This window comes from Pelodiscus sinensis, chromosome 4, assembly GCF_049634645.1.
Source record: "Pelodiscus sinensis isolate JC-2024 chromosome 4, ASM4963464v1, whole genome shotgun sequence".
Classification (NCBI taxonomy): domain Eukaryota; kingdom Metazoa; phylum Chordata; order Testudines; family Trionychidae; genus Pelodiscus; species Pelodiscus sinensis.
This window is the reverse complement of record NC_134714.1, coordinates 65,731,468-65,748,782: the sequence shown is the minus strand read 5'-3', so window position 1 is coordinate 65,748,782 and position 17,315 is coordinate 65,731,468. Positions and strand designations below refer to the sequence as shown.

At 42.5% G+C, this 17,315-nt stretch overlaps 1 protein-coding gene across 1 annotated transcript in view; it reads left to right on the top strand.

The window, feature by feature from the left end:
• The window catches only part of SPTBN5 (spectrin beta, non-erythrocytic 5), a 138,800-nt gene that overhangs the window by 90,848 nt on the left and 30,637 nt on the right, over positions 1-17,315 (top strand). The window contains exons 44-54 of the mRNA XM_075927199.1: positions 645-766; positions 1,818-1,984; positions 4,833-5,017; positions 6,197-6,274; positions 7,566-7,738; positions 8,827-8,917; positions 10,326-10,472; positions 11,827-11,964; positions 13,299-13,555; positions 13,733-13,919; positions 16,411-16,623. Coding sequence (XP_075783314.1) covers positions 645-766; positions 1,818-1,984; positions 4,833-5,017; positions 6,197-6,274; positions 7,566-7,738; positions 8,827-8,917; positions 10,326-10,472; positions 11,827-11,964; positions 13,299-13,555; positions 13,733-13,919; positions 16,411-16,623 — 1,758 coding nt within the window. The remainder of the gene's footprint in view (positions 1-644; positions 767-1,817; positions 1,985-4,832; positions 5,018-6,196; positions 6,275-7,565; positions 7,739-8,826; positions 8,918-10,325; positions 10,473-11,826; positions 11,965-13,298; positions 13,556-13,732; positions 13,920-16,410; positions 16,624-17,315) is intronic.

Sequence of the window (17,315 nt, the reverse complement as noted above, 5' to 3'; positions counted from 1 at the left end):
TTCAAACCTATAATCTATAGCCAATTATCTATCAACATTTGTTTTTATTGTCTCGATGCCCTACACTGTAAAGATCTTTAGCCTCCTTGTAGCTGCCATCATTTCACCTTCAAGTCACCAGTGTGAACAGGCAAGAACTCCCGTGTTCGTCACCCTCATGCCAATGGCCAATAAACCAGAGAAGCTTGTCTATCTCAGCCACAGAAGTTGGTCCTATAAAAGATATTACCTCACCCACCTTGTCTCTCTAATATCTTGAGACTGATACCACTACAATAATACTCTATATAGAAAAGGAAAAAGTATTCTTATTACTTAAGGGTGAAATGTTCAAACATCAGGGCCTAAGTGGTACCAATAAATGTTCACCTACACACGGAAAAACAGCATTTGTGTCAGTTGAAGTGTGTGTGCAAAATAGCATTTATAGTCACTTGTTTTGTGCATTTGGATGATTATTTGCAAACACAATGTGGAGTCTGCATACAACAACTGCCTGTGTTATAATATGTTGCCACAATTTTGGCTCCCATGTTTGAAAACCTGGACTTTTCCTTCGAGTGATTGAATGGAAAGATTAGCTCATAGAAACCAATACAATAACTAATTTGAGTAAATGTAGCCCATTATAAATCTTTCCTTAGGGACTGGAGTTCGAATCTTTCCGCCTTTGCAAGAGGAATCCATCCATAAATGACAAACTGAGTACAAAGCAAAGAGAGATGAAAGATAACTGGCTACGACTCCAAGGGCAGGCCAAACAAAGGTAAAGCTTTCTATCCAGCTGCTATCTGACTGTCAGCAGAAATAGAGCTGCTCCTTTGGGCCCTGAAGCCAATTGCCACAGGCCACTAAGTGCAGACAGCTGGGTTTTACTTCTGTGACAGAATGTGGTTGATTTAATGGAATTGAAGTTCCACATATATATTTTTTTATGTAAGATGAGTCCAATAAAGCTGTGGTTTATCCCAAAAATAATCTCTCTAAATTCCCCCAAATCCTCTGACGAGCCCTGGTGAGATCACTGTGTGCAGCAGTTATATCTGGATGAGGATGAAAGATGGTTTCGCAGGTCCATCCAAAAATCCAAAGGCTGGCCCTGAGCAGGAATCATCACTTTAAGGAAGTGACTGTGAAGGATTTTAAGTTGCTTCAGTTCTGGCCTCTCCTGAGGAATCACTCAAGAAAATAATGTCATCATGGTGATTCTAATGCAGTTTACAGCTACTGTGAACTCAGCTTCACAGCAATTCTGTGAGGAGTTGTTTGGAAATGCTGGCTGACTTGTAGTTTACAAATTACCTTAGCCTTAGCTTCTCCCAGCAGGAGCTTTGGATCACAACCAGGGTTTCATGCAGTCCTGCAGGTACTCAGAGGTCTTTCAGAGGGTACATCCACTCATATAGATATTTGCCTAATTTTACAACAGGCTACATAAAAACCACTACCAAAGTCAATACAATTTAAAATGTTATACAATGACTTGTATAAACTGCTCTATAGACTTTACACTGAACTGTAAGAACAATATTTATATTCCAATTGATTTATTTTAGAATCATATGGTTAAAAATGAGGAAGTAAGCATTTTTGTGCTATGACACTTTTGTATTTTTAAGTCTGATTTTGTAGGCAGGTAGTTTTTATGTGAGATGAAACTTGGGGGTCCACAACACAAATCAGACTTCTAAAATACAGTTGTCTGGAAAGGTTGAGAGTCACTCTTGTAGAGAATGGTGCAGGAGTAGGGGCTGTGCAGGGAAAGGAAGTAGACTGATTGTGTATTACCGAATGTGTAATTGTACTTCATGTGGCAGGAGGGAAAAGCTGGCAGCTTCCTACCAGCTACAGAAGTTTAACCTGGATCTGAAAGAGCTCCTAGATTGGACTCAAAAAATCAGAGGCTTAATGGCAGCAGGGGGCCTTCCTAAGAGCCCAGCTGAGGCAGACAGCATGATTGAAGAGCATCACGAGAGAAAGGCAAGTAATGATCATCACGTATAATTAAATCCCCTGGAGAATCTTCCCAGGGTTCTGTGACTGGAATTACTCACAGCAGGACGCCTGTGGCGGAATCCCCACTCAGGCCTCTTGATCTGGGACACCTTGGCCATGTCTAGATTACATGTCTCTGTCAACAGAGGCATGTAAAATAGGCTACCCAACATAGTCAATGAAGCGGGGATTTAAATATCCCCAGCTTCATTAAAATAAAAATGGCCACCACGCTGTGCCGGCTCACCTGATCTTTGGCACAGCACGCAAGTCAAGACGCAGATCGGTCAACAGGGGAAGCCTTTGTCGACCGCTCCTGTAAACCTCGTTTCACAAGGCATAAGGGAGCGGTCAACAAAGGCTTCCCTTGTCGACTGATCTGCGTCTTGACTCGCGCGCTGTGCTGACAATCAGCTGAGCCGGCACAGTGCGGCAGCCATTTTTATTTTAATGAAGCCGGGGATATTTAAATCCCCCCTTCATTGACTATGTCGGGTAGCCTGTTTTATGTGCCTCTGTCGGCAGAGGCATGTAATCTAGACGTACCCCTTCTGGTCCACAAATCAGCCAGAGACGCTTCTGGTGCAGTCACCCATGCTTTTATTGTTAGTTCCCACCATCTTCTATGTACAAGGCTTACAGTCAATTCAGCCAGCTCCTCTATCTTCCTGGGAGCACACTCAGCCACACCCTGGCTCCTTGCTCCTCCTGGCTTTCTTCCTCTGCCTTGTGAGGCCCACAGCTGGTTCTAATAGCTCTTCAGACCTGGGCTTGCTCAGCTGTTTCCCTTAAGTCTTTTTAGTCAGGCTACCGTGGCAGAGCTCTAGCTTAGCCAGCAGTCTGTCACAACGCCCTATGATGGACGTACTCCCCACACTGGATGGGCCTCACTCTTACTGGAAAAAAAGGCTGAAAATGCCAGAATATCATCTTTGGAGACTGAAGGGACCTGTATATCCCCAGAACAGATACCGCATGGGCTATGTGGCCATTTGTGTTTCTCTAAACAGTCCTGTCAGTGTTCATTAACACCGAATTGAAGAGTCTACCTCTAGATAGAAAGAAGTGCTTCAGTCTTCCAGCCCATTCAGTCCTTGACCACTCTGTTGGGATTGCTAACAAGGGTGTCAGTTGACACCAGTTGTTATGAGCTATGTTTTGTGATGAAGACATTAGGCAGTGGATTGAGACCACTAGCTTATTTCACAGAGGGTACCGAATGGCTGGTAAGTGGTAACTTAGAGTTGCTGCTAGTCCAGGGATGCGCAAATACCAGCCTGCAGGCCAGATCTACTCTACCAGGGTTAATCCCTGGTGGGCCCCCGCACTGCTGTATTTACCTGCACCTCAACAGGTAAGGGGGATCACATTGGCTGTGGCTTTCCGTTCCTGGCCAATGGGAGCTACGATCACCCATACCCACGGAGGTGCCCATAAATATAGCAGCAGCAGCCCACCAGGGGCTAATCCTGGTGAACTGCTGACGTTTTATTGCCTACCACTGTGCTAGCCCCGTTTTGTTACCTAAACATGGCAAGCTAAAATACTCCTTATCCCAGTGCAAATTCCTTAAGTCATCTAGTCCCCTTTCTGCTTTCTTAACTTTTTTTTTTTTTTTTCAGGTTTCCTACTAAGGGTGGGATGGCTAAATTAACTTTGCAAAACAATGATCTATATCATACAATAACTAACTCTTCCCCATCCTAGCTGTTTCATCACCTTTTATCATGTGATTCCCCCCTCACTTTTCAGAAATCCTTTGCAGTTTTGTTGCCTTTATTAACAGTCATAATTCCCAGAATCATTAACAAAAATTATTAATAAAAGTCCACATGTTCTGTGGGTCCTAGCATTAATAGAATATAATTCTAATTAATTGTCTAAATCTGGATTTAACAACAACCCCCTCATATTTTCCTGTGTTTGGATACAAGTGTTGAGTGCTGCCAATTTTCTTTCAAGTCAGAAATAAATCGAATAAGCTTAATAATTTTACAATGCAGTAGAAAGAGGCCTCACCCAAAATATTTTGTTGTACATTCCAAATATCCAGCCATAAAATGGACTGTTAAGTATTAACTTACACAAAGCTAAAAGCTATGTCCTCAAAGCTTAATAGTGAAGGAAAAGCTGGATCTAAGAATCAGCAGTGTTAATTTCAGTTGATTACTATTTCATCAACTGTCTGATGTTTTGCATGTCCATACTACTAAAAAGTGAGTGCCCAATTTTATTTTACTGAATTATTTTTTTATTTTCAAAAAGTTTATGCTGCAATTTCCACATTAAGTTTATCGAACTCACAATACATTACATTTTCACCTTAAGGATTCATTATACAGACATATTGTTACCTTTTTCTCACTTTAGAAGAGCAGTTTAAACATGTTTCACTTCAACACCAAGAAAGAAGGTTACACAGTATCTGTTATGAAACAACCTCCTGTCGATCTATTTGACAGGAGAAGAGAAATCCCACGTACAGTTTGCCACCTCAGGCCACTCTTTTTGAGAGGAAGGAATGATGTTAGGCAACTTAAAAACCCATGGCCACTTAATTCTAAACATTTTCCATCATGTTCCCAAACAAATTATAGTCTTGACTTGCAGGGGACCAGTGCATCTTGGAGAAATAAGGGCATTTGTTTTCCACATGTATTTGTTTAGACTTTCTCTTGCTGTTTCAGTGACATAGCACAAAGGTGAATGATTTTCCATACAAATATGAGTGTTGGAAGATTAAAATGCAGTCCATTTCCTTCCCTTAAAGACCTATATCCTGAATAGCTGACTTTCCATAAATCTTTGACATCAATCTTTCTAATATACTTAGGCAGAGATTGAAACCCGAATGGAAAGATTCAACTCACTCAACAGCTTTGGTCAGAAACTTGCCAATTCTGGTCACTATGCAACTCCTGAGATCCACCAATCTCTCTCCAGATTGCAACAAGCCTTATCTGAACTGATCCAGGCATGGCAGGAGCAATATGTAAAACTCACTCAGGCCAAGGACTTACAGGTAAGTGATCAAAAATGCAGCATCAATTAACCTTTCTCGGTGCATTTCAAAAAGAATGGGTCAGACTTCATTTGGAATGGCACACAGGCAGCAAGGACATGTACACAGACTCATGTGATAACCTCACTTATATATTACACATCAAAATCTATTATAAGAACATTATTGAGATTGCAAAGTCAAGCTCTCACAAGCTAGAAATGCCAAAATTAAGGCTGTTTGCACAACTTTTATTTAGTCCCCTTGTGCATATGCTTTGATACAGTGTTTTAATACTTGATCACATCCATTTTTTCCCACCATGCACAAGATGGCTGGTGCTCAAAGAATGAGCAGCTATAGAATATTTTGTTTCTCCTTGTTGTTCAATGAGTAGCCCTAAGCCCTATTGATTGCATATCATTCCAACACTGGTCTGAAGAAAGTGATTAATTTCCTCGTGGGATTTTCTATGGTGCTCATCAGCACACTGTCTGAGTGCTTCCACTCTTCTATATGGCTCAGAAAAAAAGGATGACTTACGCCAAACATAGCAAAAGAATAATCAGCTTTTAGGTCAGATGTGTAAAATTCTTCAAGTAAGATGGCAAAACTGGGTGACAAATGTAGAAGTGTTAAATCATGCTGGTTGTTTATGGGACGGACTGTTGGTTAATAAAAAAAAGGCTTGTGTGGATTTGGACATGTCAAGTGAATATCAGATTACAGGATCCCGAAGAGTGTGCTGAACTCTAAACTCACTAGAGTAGAATTCAATTTACTTAGGACTAGATTTGAATTCCTTTTCTCTATTTGCATAGTACCTTACTGCACTGGGACTGCCCACAAAGTACAGTACTATACATTGTGAATAAAGGTGGGAGATTCTGAGCCACAGCATTGGCATATATGCTAGAAATGTTTTTGTTGTACATGGGAAAATCCAGTACCCTGAGTCTGATTCGTTGTATATGCTAGCAAGAAAGTTCTGTTATTAATGGGTAAATACTTAACCTGGTATACTTATGGACACTGTTTGCATACACCTCTTATGTCTATTTTAGCTAATTAATCCTCACAGTGGTCCTGTACAGCAGTAAGTATTCACCAGCCACACTTTTATAAGATGAGTATTATCCCTATTGTACGGGTGAGAGACTGGACTCGTGGTTGCCATTGCTCTTTTTCTCTCTTAAACAGAAATTCTTTGGCTATGTGGAGCAGAACGAGAGCTGGCTCAGTAGCAAAGAGGCCTTCCTGGCCAATGAGGATTTAGGGGTAAGTGAGGTGGATAATTAGAGCATCTCCATTGGAGCGGGGAGATGTCTGGGAGAAGATAGGGGAGGTGTAACTGACTCTGTGAGCTTTTGGAAATCCCCTTCTAGCTCTTCCTCGTGCGAAGCTCCCCACTACATCAGGCTTTCAACATCACATGTCATGAGACATTCTACCCAGTCCTGTTAGAGATGGGATCTCAAATTACACCTGTGTGACCTGTCACATATGGCCCAAGAAAACATGTTAATAGCATGGAATATGTCCAGTGTTGGTGTCTGCCTCTGGGGGGCTTTGTGTGGATATACACATGTACAGTACCATCCCTTGAAATATACCAAGAATTCATAGGACACCATATATATCCCATTCATCTTCAGCACATCAGAGCACAGAAAATATCCTATTGAGTCCTCTCTGCCTTTCAGCGATGTTGCTGTATTTACTGATGACACACCTCCAAAGAGTACAAATGCCTGGGTATTTGGATGCTTCTCTGGTGCATTGTGATCTGAAAACAGGGCTAGAAATTTCATGATGATAACTTTCCTCAAGAGATTTCCAATGCTTTTTGGTGCTGTCCTGGCTGAAAATAAATAATGGGAGAAACATGTCTAATGAAAGTTATGGCATTTTGACACCTCTGATTCTGCAAGAGAGAGAGATCTGAGTCATGAAGTTTGGATCACAAAGTTCAGGGGACTTCAGTTTCCATGCTTCTGATAAAACTAGACTTGAGTCATCCAGTTGAAATCTGGATCTGAGGTTTCTCAAAGTTCATAGGTTGGTGCTGGTGATCTGGTGCAAGTCTATCTCTCTGATATATTTATTCATTAACTGATCCCAGCTTGTCATTTCTTGCAAGGTTGAAGTATGACTAAATGGGGCTCAAATCCACTAAAATATTATAGCCTTTCTTCCTGGGGCTTCCTACTAGGGCAGATATCTCCTACTAACTCAGTATCTCCAAACCTCAATCTGCTCTTTGTGCCAGGCAATTCTGAGTGCTCTGTCCTTGCATTGCAGTGTATGGAGCTAAGCATCCAGAATATTGCTCAGCACTGAAGCAGACAGAATATTGCTCAGCACTGAACTGCTGCCCCCACGTTGTAGGTAGAAAGCCATTGAAGGCCAGGGGACTGTGTTCTCAAATGTAAAGGCCAATACATTTCCAAGGCAGTTTGTGAGGGAAGGGTAAAGACGGCTTAATTCCTGTATCCTGAATGTGGTGACTGGTATGACTCTGAGAGCATCTTCCTTCTAATGAGGGACATTGTCACTGAATCCCATCCAGGATTCTGTGTCTAGTGTGGAGAGCCTGCAGCGGAAACACGTGCAGTTTGAAAAGGCTCTGGAAGCCCAGATGGAGAAGATCAATGTGATGGCCTCCTATGCACAGCAACTGAGGCAGAACCAGCATTACGATTCGGAGAACATCTCGAACAAGTGTCAGGCTGTTCTGAGGAGGTAAAGCTAGTGTTCCCTGCAAGCTGAGCACTTGGGCAGCCACCCAGGAGACATTCAAATGCTGCTCAGCTGATTAGCAGAGCACCCACAGTTGGCAGCATGTGTTTCTACTGGTGGTGCACATCCACACTTGCTTTGGTGCACATTACAAAATTTATTCTACCCATGGGTGGAAAAATTAGCGAGAACATTGGGTAAAGCCTCACCCTTTCCCTGTCACTGTTACACTGCCTTTCCAGATGAGTCCCTTCCAGCTCTACTCCTTTTTATTTAGATCTTTTAGCAGGATCATAGACATTCATCTGTACTCAGTCCACATAGCACTTTGTGCTGAGGCCCTGCCAAATTTTGCAAGCTTAGGGGGCTTGAGGCAGGTCAGTATTTTCATGGGAGTCTTTCAAGGAGCACCTCGTTGGTGCAGGAAGAGGTTTTGGTGATTCAGGAAGAGGTTTTGGTGATTCAGGAAGATGCACATCTCCCTGCATCTGTACTGAATCCATGTCCCTGCCTGATATTAGGGATGCCATGCTGCATAGACATAGCCCCTGATGAATAAGAAACCAGAGGGCTGTCGTGACCATGTTCTCTCATGTATGCATTTACCTAAGGCCTCAGTTACTTGTCACACTTCTTACTGTTTTTCGTAATGATGGGAGAGGCTGCATTGAAGAACAATGTAGCTTTAATATGATAAACTTCCAAGGCTGACCCCAGTTTCCGGAACAAGAAATGTTATAGGTGATGTGCATACAGCCACAATGTTAACATTATTTTGCTGATCATGTGGCAGCCTGTGGAGGCATTCACTGGTAGTGCTAGCTGGTAACAGGTATAGTGTGTACCTATGCTGTGCATATTTAACTTTTAATAGTGCTTAACGACTGAACCCCTGATATTCCAGTCTTGGGCAGCAAGTCTGCCACACATGCTGAATTATATGGTAATTGGGTTATATGACTAGGTATTCACTGGAACCTAAGGTCACAGTGCAGACATGAGTTTTCAAAGTGACAAACTAAAATGCTAACCACTTATGCCAACTAGTCCCCTCTGCTGTAGCTTTGTCCTCATGTCTCTCTCTGTCACAGGAAAGACAAACTGCTGGAGAAGGCTCTGGCTCGCAGGCATGTGCTGGAGGAATCTAGGCTTTTGCAGAGGTTTCTGCAGAATTCTTTTGAGGTACAGTTATATCTCACTCATATTGTGGTGATTTCTTAAAACATTTGGTGGTTTAGCAGTGCTTCATGGGCATGAATCCCTGAAGTTTTCTTTACTAGGAAAGAACCAAGGAAATTAAGCTATGATGGTATCACGTGAGACTGGAGGATATGGGTGCAAAGAAAGAAGGCATCTTCTTCAGCCCTCAAGCCACACCTGCCTCTCCATCTAAAATTAAGTCCACCAAGGTTTTTCAGACTCTGGATTATAGCTTGTAAGGGCAAAGCCACTAGCTAGCCTTGAGTTGCTTTGTTTACCTGCACCTCTGCTCTGCAGGTACAGGCAATCATGGCTCCTATTGGCTGCAGACCACCGTTCCTGGCCAATGTGATCTGTGGGAAGTGGTGCAAATTAGAACACCGCTTCCTGCAGCTCTCATTGGCTGGGAACAGTGATCTGGGGCCAACAGGAACTGGGATGGACAGTGTTCCCTCTAAATCGCAGGGCAGTACAACTTCACAGGTGATTAATCAGTCCTACTCAGTTAGGTCTGTGCACTGAGCCCTGAGCCTCTGACTGGGTAGGGCTGATTAATCACCTGTGAAGCTGTGCTGCAGCCCACCTCAGAAGGAACACTGATGTAGCCCATACCTGTAGCGGCTCAAGGAATTGAAGTATCTTGAAGCCAGCTAGAAGCTTGCCCTTTTAAACCTGCCATCCAAAGTCTGAAAACCCTTGGACTGTGTCTAGACTGCATCCCTTTTCCATAAAAGGGATGCAAATTAGACACATCACAATTGCAAATGAAGCGGGGATTTAAATCCCCCCCGCTTCATTTGCATAAACATGGCTGCCGCTTTTTTCCGGCTCGGAGCTTTGCCGGAAAAAAGCACCAGTCTAGACGGGGATCTTTCAGAAAATAAAGCCTTTTCTGAAAGATCCCTTATTCCTCTTAAATTGAGTTCACATTGTGGCTCTAGATAAATATAGCCTGTGATGTCTTTTGGACACACAGAAGGAAATGCAGATATTAAAGGGGGTGCATTCCACATTGGAGAGTTAGTGGAAAGGGACGGAGTAGTTTTTTCCCTGTGAGACACAAAAGACTTGTGAGTAGAACTATGGAGACAGTCCCTTCCTACACACATGTGCGCACCCTGTGGGAAAGGGATAATGCCACTGTGTTTAGGGTCATGTGAGCTAGACAGAATATTAGTGGCTGGAGATACAGTGAGGAACTCCTTCAGGTAGACAGGAGGAGATTGGGGAGGCATGCAGAGGAGAATTCAAGGGAGAATTTTTGTTACTCTACATAAACCAGCCCCACATTTAGATATGTTAAAGGGGATCCTAGAAAATGAGATCTGAGTAGCTTAAAAAAATCTTGTCTTCTTCTGTGTCCTCTCACCTGACCATCCCCACATCCAAGGTGGCAGCTTGGATAAATGAAAAGAACAGTATTGCTCTGGATGAGAGCTGGAAGGACCCGAGCAACCTGCAGACCAAGCTACAGAAACACCAGACTTTCCACGCAGAGATCATGGCCAACAGAAATCGCATAGACAGCACCAAGGCTGTAAGAGACGTGGGACTGTTGTGGGGAGTGGCAGGAAAAGTTCGGCCAAACAGAATCTTTGAATCACAAGGATATTAAACAAGATGGGGCACTCGTGAGCTCCAGGATAAATTAACTTAAGTTCTACCTGGCGTTGCCTCACTTGATGATCTGCAAAATGGGTGCAGCAATTTTACCAACTTGTAAAGTGGGTTTTGACATTTAGTCTTAACAGCCTGGAGCATGTCAAATCCAGGGTTTTAAGAGGCACCAAAAATGTAAGGGGAATTATCACTAAAAATGGAACATATTAAGCTTTGGCAAGGTATCTCATACAACCTTTAGATGGAGAGTCTTGGAATGCTTACGTGTATGTTTATTTAACTTAAACTCAGTTCAGCAATTGTTGTTGCACTATTCATGTACAAGACGCTTTACATTACAACATACACTTCAGAGTTAAGAGTGAGGTTTCAACCCACGTTTATCTCTTTGTGCCTGAGTATTGCAGTATTAACTGTTTGTAGACCCCTGCAGGGTGCAGCCGTAGTCTTCTCTGAACCACCTGGATCATGTGCCTTTAAAACATTATTTGAAATGATCTTATAAAGATAGTTTTTGACTTATTGTGTAGAGGAAAATCTGCACCTGCAAACCTGTTATGGGTTCCTTCCTCTCCCACTTCTCCCATTTGCATAACTAAACAATGTCTCGATTTAACTTTAGAAGGATATAATACAAACTTGCTCATGGGCTGAGAACATACCTGCAAAGTTGCCAGCGTGTTGGATGTTCTTCCTCCCCTTCCCCATCTAATCTATAAGCATCTGAAACTGGAGAAGTATGATAGAAATAGACAGACTCTGATTTTATCATACAGTGCACAAGGAGGGCCTGCTTTTAGCACCCCCGGGCATTGATGAGAAAGGAACTGGATAATGGGCATTTACTAATGCCATGCCAGCAAATCAGATTCAATATCAGTCTGTTGTGTACTTTCACCTCAGATTGGTCCTCTGCCAGGAGACTGTAGTGTGCTTTTGTCAATCAGTACCTGACCCCCCGGACATCCTGCTGCAATAAGTGGCTGGCATGTCAAATAGCACTAGAGACCTGAAGTCTGGCAAGCTCAGCTACCATCCCATCCCCAGCAATAGTGTTGACTTAAGATAGTTTTCTTCTATCCCCACCAAACCTCCTGTGTTATGTAAAGGACTACTAAAGATTATAGAAGCAGGTTCTCACTCCCAAGTGCGTACACTCCCAAGTGGGTGTTGATAACCATAATCAAGCACACGCCTTAGAAGAACAGATGGCACATTATGAAGCAGTGGGCTAATAGAGAGGGTGGTGATGTCTGTGGTCTTTGCTGTAGGAAGGAGAGAAGATGTTGCAAGAAGGACATTACGTTCCTGAGGCCATTCAGTCCAGGCTGCAAGAAATGAAAGAGCTCTGGGATGAACTGCTGCAAAACTGCAATGAAAAAAGGACCAAACTACAGGATGCCTACAAGGTAAAGCTGGGGACAGGTTCTGCTGCCATTTCCAGTGACAGAGCAAGGCAGCAGTGCTAAGTCTCATCTATGTCCTATTGCCTCACATGCACTGTTGCACCAAACCACTGGAGCTAAGGAGTTAATCACCATAGCAAATAACAAGCTGCACTGAATCTTGCACAAAGTGGTGGGAACTCTAAAGGAGAGAAGTCTGGGACTGCTTCTATATTCTCTTGTGGTGTTGCTGAATGGAAGCTTTTGTTTAGGGCCAGAGCTCCAGAAAAGGATGCTGAGCAATATGTGCCAAAATATCACATCCACCAGCAGCCCTGGGCATGAATCATAGAATGGGAAGGGACCTCAAGAGGTCATCTAGGAAAATCCCTTGCATTCAGTGAAGGACTAAGGATCACTAGCCCATCCCTGACAGATGTTTATCCAACCTGCTCTTAAAAATCTGCAATGACAGAGACTCTACAACCTCGCTGGACAATTTATTCCAGTACTGAGGACATGTCACTATTGGCTAGATCAACAGGCAGTGATCAATCCATCACTGGGGTCAATTTATTATGTCTAGTAGATGCAATAAATTGACTGCTGAGCACTCTCTCATCGACTCTGATACTCCACCAAAATAAGAGGAGTAAGCTGAATCAGCAGGAGAGCATCCGCTGTTGACTAACCACTGTGACGATACCACAGAAAGCAGATCTAAGTGCATTGACTTCGCCTATGTTACTCACTTAGCTGAAGTTGCGTAACAGGTCGACGGCCTGTGGTAGTATAGACAAGGCCTGATAGTTAGGAAGTTTTTTCTTATATAAAACCTTAACCCACCCTTTTTTCCATTTTAGCCCATTTCTAGTTCTATCTTCAGAGGTTAATGAGAGCAATTCATCTCCCTCCTTCTTGTAACAGCCTTTTATGTACTTGAAAACTGTTACCACATCACCTTTCAGTCTACTCTTCTCCAAACTAAACACACCTGATTTTTTCAGTATTCCCATACAGGTCATGTTTTGTTTTGTTTTGTTTTTTTTTCTCTTCTCTGGACTTTCTTCAGTTTGTCCACATCTTTCCTGAAATGTGGCACCCAGAAATGAACACAGTACTCCACATGAGACGTAGTCAGTGTGAAGTACAGCAGAAGAATCACTGCTCATGTCATGCTTGCAACACTTCTGCTTATACTTCCCAGAATGATTTTTGCTTTTTTTCTCCTGTTAGTGCTAAATACTTGACTCATATTTAGTTTGTGATCCTCTATGATCCACCCCATCCCAAGTGAGGAAGCTGGCATTTTTTACCCCCTAAATGGCTGCTGACATTTGCTTCCTGCCTACCCTCAGGCCCTGTGCTTCCAGAGGAGTGTGGAGGACATAGAAAAATGGCTGGGAGAAGTGGAAAGTGAGCTGAAGGCTCCAGACAATAGCAGTGACCTGCTGGTTTTAAATAGTCTCCTGAAGAAACAAGAGGAACTGGAGGAAGATATTGCTAGCCATAGGAATCGGCTACAAGTACTTGTGGACACAGCCCAGGAATTCCAGAAAGAGAAGCATTTCCTTGCAGATGAGATACAGGAGAGGGTCAATCAGGTGGTGCGCAGGTATGTGAGTGCCCATTTTGTTTCTTTTTGCCCCCTTCTACCTTTCTCTGACCTCCTTCTCCTCTCTCTTTTCTCACTTCCTCTCTTTTTCCTCCCTCCCTCTATAGCCAGTTCTCCTGCTTGTGTTAGCTCAGTATCTCTCTATTGTGTTAATCTGGTTCCATTTTAAATCTGCAGGTACAAGCACCTAAGTGAGCCACTGCAGGAGAGGCGTGGGAGTTTGGAAGCAAGCAAGCTGCAGTACCAGTTTTTCCAGGATGTTGATGATGAGTTGGCCTGGGTTCATGAGAAGCTCCCCTTGGCTTCCTCCAAGGACTATGGCCAGTCCCCAGCAACTGTCCAAAGTTTACAAGAAAAGCATCAGGTAAAATAGCACAGGAACCATCCACACTGTAAGTCAAGCAGGAGAACATGGGATGGTGCCTGTGCACTTACAGCGAAACACTTGATCACCACTCTGGGTGCAGCAAAATCATCACTTCTTCCAGGGATGATTCTGACCCTTGTCTCAGAAGGGTGCTTTGTAATGAGCAATTCTGCACCTTAGTAATGAACAAGACTTCACCCAGGGCATGGTAGAGTACCCCTGCATTGCCCTTTAAGCACCCTATCCCTTTGTGAAAGTTATTGAGCTCTGATCCTGGATATTGTAAAATCTATTTAGTATTGCAAGCTGCTGTGTATGCTGGCATGGCTTTTCCAAGAAACATGCATCTATAACAAATGTCCCAAAGAAGTGTTTAAAAACTCAGCAAATGCATTCAGCGTATATCAGTCTTCCAGATGCCTGTAAGGTGAGGGAAATTCCCCTCCTGCACTGTTTGACAAAGTAAAACATGATTATCTTTATCTTACCATCATTTTAGTAACAGCTTTCAAGCTGACTACTAAGATTTTGCAATGTTTAGATGTGTCATCAGAGACCAGCAGAACCTGGAATTTTGTCATCTCCTATACTAATGAAACAGCAGCTGGATCACTGTAGTTAGCTGTGGAGGCCGCAGGTCTATTGAGAATAATCTTTGCCTTCCTAATGTTTGATGTAGATTTTATTTTGAATAGGGAGCGGTTAAAACACACAAAATAGAAGATTTATAGCATTTTAAGAACATGCAATTGGTGCAGGAGGATCATTTGTTCATGATGGAAAGTTGGAGCTACATTATTTTTGCATTTAGACTCCTGTTTAGAAACATTCTGAACCAACTGACATTGTAAGAAGGTAGGTTAGGTCCCTGAAGGAATGAGCAATTGGGATTGGTTTAGCCAGGAGAAGGAGTTTGGGGGGTGGGAGGGACTGTGGTGATGCTGTCTTTAACTGCAAAATTCTCCAGTACTTCCAGTGAAAGTGATATTGGCCCTCAGAGCTTTTAATTCATATTTCCAGTTCTGAGTCTTTTAGTTACTACAGGCCACTTGACATTTTTACATTGGCTGTGGGGGAGTGGCAAGGATCTTGTGTCAGCGATCAGGAGCCACACTCTGCTCTCCTGTGAGATTAGTTTCACCCCTAAAGAACACTGCTGTTTTATTTTTAGTCTTGATCTGCCAAGTTTTCAAAATTCAGTCCCTCCTTTACTAGCACAGAAGAGTAAATATGATACCTGCCTCTGCAGTGTATATTAACATGCATCTATAACAATCGTGCGTGTGTGTGTGTGTGTGCGTGTAAAAAATGTAGGGTTTGTACACACCACCATTTTCATTTGCTGTGGGTGCAAATAAAAGAGCTTTGAAAATATGTCCCTAAATATTAAATAGTTGAAGCTCTTATTCACATTGCTGCCTTATTTTTAATTCGCGGTACAAACTGTTTGACACTGGATTCTGTTCTGCTGGTGTCAGACAGGGTGTCACTTTTCAGCAACATAGTGGCTGCCTATGAAATTACTCAGAGGAAATAAAAGTTAAGCTTCGAATCAGGGCCCCCATCATTCACAGACACGTGATCTGCCAGTTGAGCTAAAAGTATGTCTCCTTGCTACAGAAGGAATCTCTTCTATTTAGTGTAACTCAGATGTATAACTCTCATTCCGACTCAATTCCACAGTCATTACCACTTAAGCAATACTATTTCCTCAGGCTGGAAAATGCTGGGAAATATTTTGCATATGTAGGGTGCTGTCATTTTAACACCTACAGAATGCATGGTACCCTTAACAGACAAGTATGAAGACCAAGTCCCTGCCCCAAATTAAATAAGATCTAAATTACACCAGTAAGACAGGGAAGAACACCATTGGGGAAGGGGGAGTAATGTACATGCATAGGAATGAACTGAATTGGTTTGACAAACATTGGAAGAGGGTGTTGGGTGCTGGTTTGAGTAGTTTGCATCTCCTGCCATTATCGCCTTACCTTGATCATCGATGTGTGTTCCTGTGATTCTTATAAATGCCATTTTTGTAAAGCTGTGTATCCTGGAATGTTGCTGAAGAGCTAGAAACACCAATTAGCTGCTAAACTGATGGAAAATTGGGGCAGTTTCCTAGAAGTTCATTAATTAACCCATGAAGTATGGCATGACCATGGATTCAGGTGGGTATTTCAGGTAGTTGCTCCTGATAACAAGTACTTGTGCTTCAGGGTCTTTTACCTCAAAATCTTGACAAAGTTTGGATCAGGAACTGAACTTGGCAGCTTTTCTCTCTTTCTCTTTCTCTTTCTTTTTATTTCACAGGCCCAACAAAACATTTGGTCCAAATACTCCTTGGTTTTCAATGATTTCTGGTCTGGATCTAAATTTGCAACCTTGGCCCCTTTTGTAAAATGTGAAAACCAGACTCCTAAATGCAGCATGTAAGTAGAACAGTTTCAGTTGCTTACATTCTGGGGCTCTCATTTGTGCTTTCCAGAACCTGGAGAATGAGATTAGCAGCCATGATGCTCTTACAAAAGTAGTGATCAGCACTGGGCAGAAGCTGGTGAGGGGCGGACACTTTGCCTCCCATGAGATCATGGAACGTTTGAAGAAGCTGGGCACTTTGGTAGAAACCTTGAAAGCTGAGGCTCAAGAGAGGAGAAGAAGACTCATGCAATCATATGAGACCCATCAATTTCTCAGTGAGGTAAGATGCGTTATAAGTGCAAAAATTATGAATTTGTCAGGATGCAGACAAACTAGATTTGCCAATAGATAATAGAACCCCGTAGAATAAGTCCTTTTTATTGAGGTCAGGGAGCACTAGCTTACTAGTTTAATGCTGGGTTCTTTTCAGGTCAGCTTTCAGCTTGAACTGCATGTCTCAAATCAGGATATTTGCTTATTCTTAATCAACTACCCATTTATTAATACTCCCAGAACCACATAACAATAGAATCAACAGTTCACCACTCAAATGTACACACAACCAATTCTGTCCATTATACACACACGATAGTCCTGAAAGCAGTTATCACTGACTAGAGTTGAGGCTCAACAGTTCTATTGAAGTTCACTGCAAATTACCAGATTTCTTATCACCAACAATTTTCAATGCTTTATTACCTAAAATGGGTATCATACTTCCCAGGATGCACTTGTCTTTAAGGCAGTTTGGAGAGCATGGATACTTCTCTTTGACTGGACTGGTCCAAAAATGGACAAGTTTAGAATATTAAAAGTAATTACTTAGAGTTATTGTTTTAAATCTCTCTAGCTTGGACTTATAAAGGAGTTAGAATCTAAAATATGGTTTCATGAGGTCTCACGAGAGTGTAGACCCAGCAAGATAACCTACAGGTATTTTTATTAAAGAACATGTAACCCAGAGGCACTGAG